Genomic DNA, 10860 nt, shown 5'->3' on the forward strand with positions numbered 1-10860 from the left:
GCACAGCAACACACGTCTGCCTCAGGCAGCTTAGGATATGCGGTGCGTCCAGGAGAACCCTCACCAACCTTTACAGATGCACCACTGAAATGACCTGGTAAAGCAACTGTTCTGCCCTGGACTGGAAGAAATTACATAAAGTTGTGTACATGGCCCAGACCATTACAGAAGCCAACCTCCCAACCATGGACTCCATCTACACTTTCCATAGCTGTGAAATGACTGGCAACTGCAAAAAGACCCCCCTCACCCCAGTAATGCTCTCTTCTAACCTCATCAGGCAAAGATACAGAAACACACCCACTCACCCACCAGGTTCAAGAATAGCTTCTTCCTTGCTGTTACTAAACAGCTGATTGGATCTCTCAAACTTCAAATAATGTTGATCTTGCTTTGCAGACCTCCTGTGCAGCCATAACCTTGTATGCCTAGCTCTCAGAGCCCTGTGATCTGTATGTTCTTGCTTGCTATGACCTGCCTGTACTGCTTGCAAAAACTGTACTTAGGTACATTTGACTACAATAAATCAAGTCAAAGATAACCAGAGGGGAAGATGGAAATAGGATATATATTCAAGAGAGGTTACACTTCAGTAATAGATGAAATGACTGGTGAAGACCAAAAGGTCTGAAAAAAGTGTTTTATGAAAAGGAATCATGGCACTATAGCACTTTTTAATATTTGTTGTAAAACACAAGTGCTTCTAGGCCATTTGACATGGGTGGAATTATTTTTCCTGTTGTGCAACACTGGACCAAATGCAGTTCCATGAGGTCTTAAAATGACAAGTCCACATTTAAAGATTTAACACAGTGTCTGTAATAGACAGCAAAACACATAGTATTATACATACACAAAACTAAGGTTTAAGGCAATGCTTCATAAATTTTTCTCCAATGTGACCCCATTTTAATTGGTCACTATCTTCTCAGGGACAGGATAGGCAACAAAGGCTGACCTTGCAAACGACAGTTAATGAACAAAACTAAACATACGTGCAAGAAAAACTCTTTATTAATGCACCCCCACACATCAGCAAAAACAAAATAAAGCAACATTGTAGCATTTGCCACATGATTAAATTTGCAAATCGCTGATCAACTTGTACCATGAAATCTGTTTCAAAAGCATTTTGCAAATATAATAATTTTCCAACAAAATCACACCCCTCTTAATCTACCCACCCTCAAAATATTAACTTGTGTCCTGCCATCTTCACCCAGCCCTCCTCAGGCCCCAAGGCCAACCAGAGATGTCTCAGCCCTGCCCCTTTCCCATTTCTACCACCAGCTTCAACCCTGGTCAATCTCAAAGTCACTCCAGATGTTGCACCTTACCCCCAAACTCCTCCTGTAAACACTTCACTTGAATCAGGCAACTACTGTGGGCTCTTCCATGAATCCAAAAACCTATGGAAGAGGGATGGAAAATAGTGGCTTTGGCTCCTCAGAAATTGATAGAATAGGCTGCACTCCTTGGCCTGGAAAATGCTGGAGTCTCAGAGAAAGACTCAAAGGCAGCACAACAAAGCCATTGCTACCGAGGAGACTGGGATCATGGTTGGTTATAATTTATCTTGCTCCTCCCAGGGTAGGAGCCTGAAATCAGGGAGCTGAGCAGCAGTTGGGTTTTGCAAGTGTTCAATCCATTGGTAACAGTGTCTTGGATTGGGCAGAGGATTCAACCATCCTCAGGTTGGAGTTGAGGTGGCACAAGGAAAACAATCCAAAAGTAGCTACTGGGACTGTGGCCTCTACATCGCCCAATCTAGAATGTTAGTTAGATCAATGGTGGATTGAAGTGAAAGGGACTGGGAAAGAGAATTACAGATCATCTGATCTTGTGTCAGTGGTGGACAAAGTACTGGAGAGAATTCGGAGAGACAGGATTTATGAATACTTGGAAAACCATAGTTTGATTAGACCTTGTCATCATGGCTTTGAGAGGGACAGGTGATGCCTCACAAATGTTACTGAATTCTTTGAGGATGTGACAAAATATGTTGAAGGCAAAAAAGCAGTGGATGTGGCGTAGCTGGATTTTAGCAAAGCGTTTGATAAGGTTCTCCATGGTAGGCTCATTCAGAAAGGAAGGGGGCATGGGATACAGGGAAATCTGGCTGTCTGGATACAGAATTGTCTTGCCTATAGGAAACAAAGGGTGATGATAGATGGAAAGTAAAGTATTCAGCCTGGAGCGCATGACCAGTGGTGTTCCACAGGGATCGGTTCTGGGACCTCTGCTCTTTATGATTTTTATAAACGACTTGGATGAGGAAGTGGAAGGGTGGGTTAGTAAGTTTGCCGTTGACACACAGGTTGGAGGAGTTGTGGGTAGTGTTGACTGCTGTTGTAAGTTGCAATGAGACATTGACAGGATGCAGAACTGGGTTGATAAGAGGCAGATGGAGTTCAAACTGGAAAAGTGTGAAGTGTTAAGTGATTGAATGCAGAACACAGAATTAAAGGCAGGATTCTTGGCTGCATGCAGCAATAGCAGGATCTTGGGGTCCATGTCCATAGAGCCCTCAAAGTTTCCACCATGGTTGATAAGGTTGTTAAGGTGGTGCATGGTCTGTAGGCTTTCATTAGCAGGGGCATTGAGTTTAAGAGCCACGAGGTTATGCTGCAGCTCTACAGAGCCCTGGTTAGACCACACTTGGAAAACTGTGTTCCGTTCTGGTTGCCTCATTATAGGAAAGATGTGGAAACTTAGTGCAGAGAAGATTTACCAGGATACTGCCTGGACAAGAGGGCATGCCTTATCAAGAAAGGTTAAGGGAGAGCTAAGGCTTTTCTCATCGGAGCGAAGAACAATGAGGGGTGACAGAGGTGTACATGATGATGAGAGGCATAGATAGAGTGGAGAGCCAGAGACTTTTCCCCCAGGGTGGAAATGGCTATGATGAGGAATTTTAAGGTAACGGGAGGAAGGTTTAGGGAAGACGTCAGAGGTAGGTTCTTTACACAGAGTGGTAGGTGCGTGGAATCCACTGCCAACGGTGGTAGTAGAGTCAGATATATTAGCAACATTTAAGCAACTCTTGGATAGGCACATAGAAGATAGTACAATGAAGATTAGTTTTATCTCAGGCTCCGAGGTTAAAGAACATAGAACAGTACAGCACAGCACAGTACAGGCCTTTCATCACAACACTAAGGCTTGAAGGGCCTATACTGAGCTGTACTGTTCTATGTTCTTTAACCTTAGAGTCAGACAGTCTGAGTAACGCAGTATGGAAACAGGCCCTTAAGCTGAAACTGGTTCACGCTGACCATGGTGCTCATTCAGCTAGTTCCAATTGCCCCCATTTGGTCCATATCCCTCCAAACACTTCCCATCCATGTACCTCAGAGGGTGGTGGTGGAGGTTGTTCTTGAGACTGGAGGACTATGACCAATGCAGTGCCATAAGGATCAGTGCTGGGTCCTCTACTTTTTCTCATTTACATAAATGATTTGGATGTGAGCATAAGAGGTACAGTTAGTAAGTTTGCAGATGACACCAAAATTGGAGGTGTAGTGGACAGCAAAGAGGGTTACCTCAGATTACAACAGGATATTGATCAGATGGGCCAATGGGCTGAGAAGTGGCAGATGGAGTTTAATTCAGATAAATGCGAGGTGCTGCATTTTGGGAAAGCAAACCTTAGCAGGACTTCTACACCTTAATGGTAAGGTCCTAGGGAGTGTTGCTAAACAAAGAGACCTTGGAGTGCAGGTTCATATCTCCTTGAAAGTGGAGTCACAGGTAGATAGGATAATGAAGGCAGCATTTGATATGCATTCCTTTACTGGTCAGAGTATTGAGTACAGTAATTGGGAGGTCATGTCGCGGCTGTACAGGACATTGGTTAGGCCACTGTTGGAATATTGCGTGCAATTCTAGTCCCCTTCCTATCAGAAAGATGTTGTGAAACTTGAAAGGGTTCAGAAAAGATTTACAAGGATGTTGCCAGGGTTGGAGGATTTGAGCTACAGGGAGAGGCTGAACAGGCTGGGGCTGTTTTCCCTGGAGTGTCGGAGGCTGAGGGGTGACCTTATAGAAGTTTACAAAATCATGAGGGGCATGGATAGGATAAATAGACAAAGTCTCTTCCCTGCAGTCAGGGAGTCCAGAACTAGAGGGCATAGGTTTAGGGTGAAAGGGGAAAGATATAAAAGAGACCTAAGGGGCAACTTTTTCAAGCAGAGGGTGGTACGTGTATGGAATGAGTTGCCAGAGGATGTGGTAGAGGCTGGTACATTTGCAACATTTAAGTGGCATTTGGATGGGTGTATGAATAGGAAGGGTTTGGAGGAATGTGGTCCGGGTGCTGACAGGTGGGACTAGATTGGGTTGGGATATCTGGTTGGTATGGACATGTTGGACCGAAGGGTCTATTTCATGCTGTACATCTCTATGACACTGACTCTAAATATTGCTATTGTACCTGCCTAAGCCACTTCCTCTGGCAGCTCATTGCATAAGCACACCACTCTCTGCATGTTGCCCCTCAGGTCGTTCTTAAATCTTTCCCTTCTCACCGCAAACCTATGCCCTCTAGTTTTCAATTCACCATCCCTGGGAAAAAAATGACTGTATGCATTCATCCTAACCATATTCCTTGGAAAATGAGGGGGACTTATTGAGGTGTATAAAAATATGAGGGACAAAGTCCTATCCTCGCCAGCCTCTCCTCATCAGGCAGACGGCAGGAGAAAAAGGAAGAAGTCCCATAGTCCAAAAGTTGGTACCGCATGAAATGGCAGAAATTTCTCTTAATCCACTGCTAGCAAAGTCCATTTAACCATGACATTATTAGATGATTCTATAATACTTGACATAAACAAATTTCAAATTGTATTCAACTAGTAACTTTATTCTATGATTCCCAGCAAACTTGTACATTAACCCTGGTTCAAAAGAAGAATGCAAGAGTATCCAGAGCAGCAACAGAAATAGCAAAAAACTAATCTGGTGAAACTATAACATAACTACTTGCACATCAAAAACGTAAGAGCAGCATGCTAAGCAGTCCCACAGCCAGCACATCAGAATCAAGCTCTGCAACCCTGTCACACCCAGTTGTGGCTGACAGGACAATTAAACAATTAAGAACAGAAGGCAGTTGCCCAAATATCCTTTTCAGTGGGGCAAGTCAACATATCAATGCACATTGCAAAGATGAAGCATCGGCAACCATTGTCAGCCAGTAGTGCCAAGTGACTGATCCTTCTCAGCCACCTCCCAAGTCTCACAGACGCCAACTTCCAATTTGATCTCCCCCACATGGTATCAAGAAAAAGACACAGTAATGCAAAACCGAGGGCCTTGACAACATTCCAGCTATAATGCTGAAGACTTGTGCTCCAGATTTAACACCAGAGTCATAGAGATGTACAGCATGGAAACAGACCCTTCGGTCCAACCCGCCCATGCTGACCAGATATCCCAACCCAATCTAGTCCCACTTGCCAGCACCCATCCCATATCCCTCCAAACCCTTCCTATTCATGTACCCATCCAAATGTCTCTTAAATGTTGCAATTGTACCAGCCTCCACCACATCCTCTGGCAGCTAATTCCATATATGTACCACCCGCTGCATGAAAAAGTTGCCCCTTCGGTCTCTTTTATATCTTTCCCCTTTCACCCAAAACCTATGCCCTCTAGTTCTGGACTCCCCGACCCCAGGGAAAAGACTTTGTTTAATTATCCTACCCATGCCCCTCAATTTTGTAAACCTCTAAAGGTCACCCCCTTCTGCCTCCGACGCACCAGGGAAAAAACAGCCCCAGCCTGTTCAGCCTCTCCCTGTAGCTCAAATCCTCCAATTCTGGCAACATCCTTGTAAATCTGTTCTGAACCCTTTCAAGTTTCACAACTTCTTTGCGATAGGAAGGAGACCAGAACTGCATACAATATTCCAACAGTGGCCTAACCAATGTCCTATACAGCTGCAACATGATCTCCCAACTCCTGTACTCAATACTCTGACCAATAAAGGAAAGCATATCAAATGCCTTCTTCACTATCCTATCTACCTGCGACTCCACTTTCAAGGAGATATGAACCTACATTCCAAGGTCTCTTTGTTCAGCAACACTCCCTAGGACCTTACTATTAAGTGCATAAGTCCTGCTAAGATTTGCTTTCCCAAAATGCAGCACCTCGTATTTATCTGAATTAAATTCTATCTACCACTTCTCAGCCCATTGGCCCATCTGGTCTAGATCCTGCTGTAATCAGAGGTAACCCTCTTTGCTGTCCACTACACCTCCAATTTTGGTGTCATCTGCAAACTTACTAACTGTATCTCTTATGCTCACATCCAAATCATTTATGTAAATGACAAAAAGTAGAGGGCCCAGCACTCCACTGGTCACAGGCCTCCAGTCTGAAAAACAACCTTCCACCACCACCCTCTGTCTTCTACCTTTGAGCCAGTTCTGTATCCAAATGGCTAGTTCTCCCTGTATTCCACGAGATCTAACCTTGCTAATCAGTCTCCCATGGGGAACCTTGTCGAATGCCTTACTGAAGGCCATATAGATCACATCTACTGCTTTGCCCTCATCAATCTTCTTTGTTACTTCTTCAAAAAGCTCAATCAAGTTTGTGAGACATGATTTCCCACGCACAAAGCCACGTTGACTATCCCGAATCGGTCCTTGCCTTTCCATATACATGCACACCCTGTCCCTCAGGATTCCCTCCAACAACTTGCCCACCATCGAGGTCAGGATCACTGGTCTATAGTTCCCTGGCTTGTCTTTACCGCCCTTCTTAAACAGTGGCACCACGTTTGCCAACCTCCACTCTCAAGCTATTTCACTACAGCTGCAACACCAGCATCTCGCAACATCACAGAAATTGTCCAGAAAAGTCTTGTCCACAAAAAGCAAAGCAACTCAAAGCCACCTAATTTCCACACACACCGATATCTTCTTATCCTTCCTAAAGGTCAGAACCCAGAATTGGGCACAATATTCCAGTTGAAGCAGGTTTGTAAAAAATTATTCTAAGTTTTGTGCTTTTGCACTTAATGCTTCTACAGCTTCTAATGAGAATTATAGTATATAACAAAGGAAAAACATTTAAAATTTAAAGATATGTTCCATAATTCAACAACTTCTCCACTTATTGTCATAATAAAATCAGCTCTAGTTGGGCAGGTTCAAAGATTACGTAGGAATAACATTCACAAAAATACATCAAATGAGCATTCAGGTTAGCCACAATCCAGGCATTCCACAAATAATAATTACATGATTGTTTGGACTATTTTTAGGAGTATTTTTTGTTTTTTTTATTAAAAAAAGACAATGATGGGTACCATCATATCTAACCTAAGATCTTGGACACTCTCTCCAAGCTTTTCCAAAAGGAATTTGATGTCATCAGCAATGTCTTCATCATCATACTTTTGCTGTTCAAGATTCTCCAACTGTTTAAGGACTTTGCACTGAATCATAGCAAGTGCATATTCTTGATGAGTTTCTCTTTCTGCAGATTTTTCTAGAAGGTTCTGTTAAAAGAGTGTTCAAAATTTTACTTTAATTTTTAAAAAGAAAATCAAATCAAAACTATACGCTGCAAATGCACATGATAAATACAAGGAATTACAAAAATGTGTCTACTTGTGCCCATTCTATAACCAACATTAGATTAACAATCTAGATATTGCTAATGGCACCGGAACAAAAGGCTATAAGCCCTGTCAATCTCTCAATACACATCTCCTAAATTAGCCACATCCTTCACAAGAGAAATAATTATGACTTCGTCAGTCGACCCCTCATCCAAAATTAATTTTAGAAATCTTAAAGACATATTTCACTTGCTTAAAAACCTTTCAAAAGCAAAGAAGATCTGTCAAAAGGGAATAAGGAAATGCACTCCTTTTGTGAAAATAGTTTTATATTTAACTGAAATAACAATCATCTGTCAATGGGTCATGATGAAAGTTTTGCAATTACTGGATTTGTGTAGGTACAGGAAAACATAACTGGTATAAAACATAACAATCAAGATTGATTGATTGCAATCAAACCATATCATCTTTTGCACAATGCAAATTTATCACATTTAATATTAAAAGTTGAACATAACTCTCCCAGGTATCAAATTATCTTAAAATATTTTGTTATCATGACACAAACGTTTGTTTGCGGCTAGATCTTGAATTTCCAGTTTGTGTTAGCACTACGAAACACTTAATATTTTCTTTGCACGTAGTTATTCATGCATAAATTTTGTTTTGTCACTGTTCCACTCACTAAAATGATGCATCTATTTCAGAAGTTGCATACGTCAATTCATGAGTTTCTATTTGGGTACTCTGAACAGCAAAGTTTGTGGTCCTATAGGTTATGAAAGGGCTGCTCCTGGTTACTGCGTAAATCCTGATTAACAAGATGTTTGCATATGCAGATGTAAAATGGAGTAAAATTAATTTATATGTGGCTGACACAAGACAATGTTTTGCATTGAACAGCCAGACATATCAAAAAGCTTGGTCATTTCTGATTCAACGTATTTTGAACTTCAAGCCAATTCAGTACTCCACTTAATTTAATAACTGTAAAATCAACTTGATTGGAATTTGATACTAATCTATAATCAATGTAAATTGGAATGAGGTCCATTTAGTAATCAAAATGTCAATTGCTTTCATTAATGGTCTATCACATAGAAAACAATTTGTTCCTGAAATATTAAAACAATTAACATGAAAACAAAAACACTATGAACATCTTAAGAGTACTCTTCACCATTATTAAGACCACGGTGAACTTTTACATCATCTCCTTTCACCTGTTCTATCATATCCCTCAATTCCATAAGCAGCCTACAATCTATTAACTTCAGTTTTGAATACACACCACTTTTGAAATCTAAAATCTGTCAGAGATGCCCAGTTATGAAAGTTCAACAGATATTATTAAAAATATTTTTTAAAAAAATCTACCTTTAGACAGATTGTCCTGTTGCTCAAGGTGGTGCAAATTTTGCATGACAGATATTCAGAATTTTGCCTCCAGTACATTTGCATATCAATAGGGTGTTCATGCTGTTCACAGTCAAGTGAAGAACATGCTGCTTTATAAAAAGTATCATATGGCAAATTATACCAAGACAGTATTAAATTTAAAATGGCAATTTCAGTAAATTCTAAAATGCCAGCTTGAGTCAGTGAAGATTTTTTCTTTCAGATGCCAGCAAGTAAATAATGTGTTGCCCAACCATACGTGCCCTCGAAGGTGATCATGAGCTCCCTTAACTGCTGCAGCCCTGTAAGTAGGAGCACTTTCACCACTGCTGATAAAGTAGTTTAATGATTTTGAGATGGCAATGCAGGTGCAGAATCTTCGTTCTAAGTTAGGATGGCAAACTTGCTCGTGGTAGTATTCCTATGGCTCTATCGCTCTTCATCCTCTACGTGGTATATGTCAAGACTTTGAAAACGTGCTGCCAAAAGCAACTTTAGTGAGGTGCGCCTTGCAGATTGTACACACTGCTGCCACTGTGCATTAGTACAGGACCAATTGCTTAAAAAGGTGGAGGACAGGGTCCAAACCAAATAAATTGTGGGCCCAATGTATCCAGACTTCAACTGCACCCAAAGTGGAAAATTTGATTGTGAATTCAAATAAACCTGTTGGACGATGACACATTGTGTGATTTCTGACTTGGCCATCCAGAGTTTCTTTTGGAAGCATGTAAGTCAATACATTTTACAATGACTTCAAATTCTGCTTATTGTTGTAGCAACCATATTTCCTCTGGTACTGATAATAGCTTGATATTAATTGTGATTAGAACTTTTAAAAGGGAGACTGCAGACATGTCCAGGTGAATGTTGTTAACTGGTTATGACTGATGTTTAAAGGTGGTTAAAGATTGCAGGCTTAAAATGGCTTATGGAATATATACTGTACAGGTTGATAGAGTTTAAGCATTATGTCACCGTTAGGATATTGACTTGTTCATTTAAAATCAAGCAAAATTAAAACCTGAAAAGAGACATTTCATGGTGTCTTACTGCTTTTGAAGGGTGGTCTTAAAAGTGAAAACATAAAAGAAACATATTGAAACAGTTACTGGAGTTAGAAAACAATTTCCCAAATTAAGATGAAAATACAGCGGTTTAATAACTGGCACCTAAGGGACCAGGAATGCGCTAGTTAATCAAATACCGTGGATAATCAAGTCCACATAATCAATGTAAAAATGCACAGTAAGTAATAGAAATGTAATGCAAGGGTCATACACACACTTTATTCACAGCATAAATCACAAATAATAATGCAATTTTGCCTTTAGCAAAATTTACCAACAGAGAACCTTTTCACTCTCACCCTCAACTGACTATTTGGTCTTCACAGTAGATTGGAGTATTTGAGGAGAAATAGACTCAAAATGGAATATACTATTGATATCTCATACAACCATTCGATGGTTTACATGGAGATAAACAAAACCTACAGTCACATTAGATTGAATAGTACAGTAAGATTTACTGTATTTGTGGGTTTATAATTTTTTGCAGGTTTATCAAGCATGCTGGTTCAAACAAAGTTTGTTGCAGATAATGACTCTATGACTTCTGAAATTGTGGAGTTGAGAACTATACAATGAAACTATCAAAAATATAAAAGAACCTAAATGATCTGAACTAAATCTTAAAAAAAAGCCAAAAATGAAATTTAAAAATGTTATAATGTTACCATTATAAACCAAAAGCATATCTAACTGTGAAGCAGGGACAAAAATATGACTTTACAAAGTTCAAGATCTTCATGAAACAAACAGGAAACTAAACAGGTGCAGGTGTAGCCATTCAGCTGTTCGAGTCTGCACCACCACTCAATATGA

General features: G+C 40.5%; 1 protein-coding gene across 3 annotated transcripts in view; it reads right to left on the reverse strand.

Annotated features, from left to right (window-relative positions):
• Positions 1–10860, reverse strand: part of atp6v1h (ATPase H+ transporting V1 subunit H) — a 131552-nt gene that overhangs the window by 37215 nt on the left and 83477 nt on the right. For all 3 annotated transcript variants that reach the window (XM_072570530.1, XM_072570531.1, XM_072570529.1), the window contains one exon: positions 7332–7510. In XM_072570530.1, coding sequence (XP_072426631.1) covers positions 7332–7510 — 179 coding nt within the window. The remainder of the gene's footprint in view (positions 1–7331; positions 7511–10860) is intronic.

Source organism: Chiloscyllium punctatum, chromosome 5, assembly GCF_047496795.1.
Source record: "Chiloscyllium punctatum isolate Juve2018m chromosome 5, sChiPun1.3, whole genome shotgun sequence".
NCBI classification, from domain to species: Eukaryota; Metazoa; Chordata; class Chondrichthyes; order Orectolobiformes; family Hemiscylliidae; genus Chiloscyllium; species Chiloscyllium punctatum.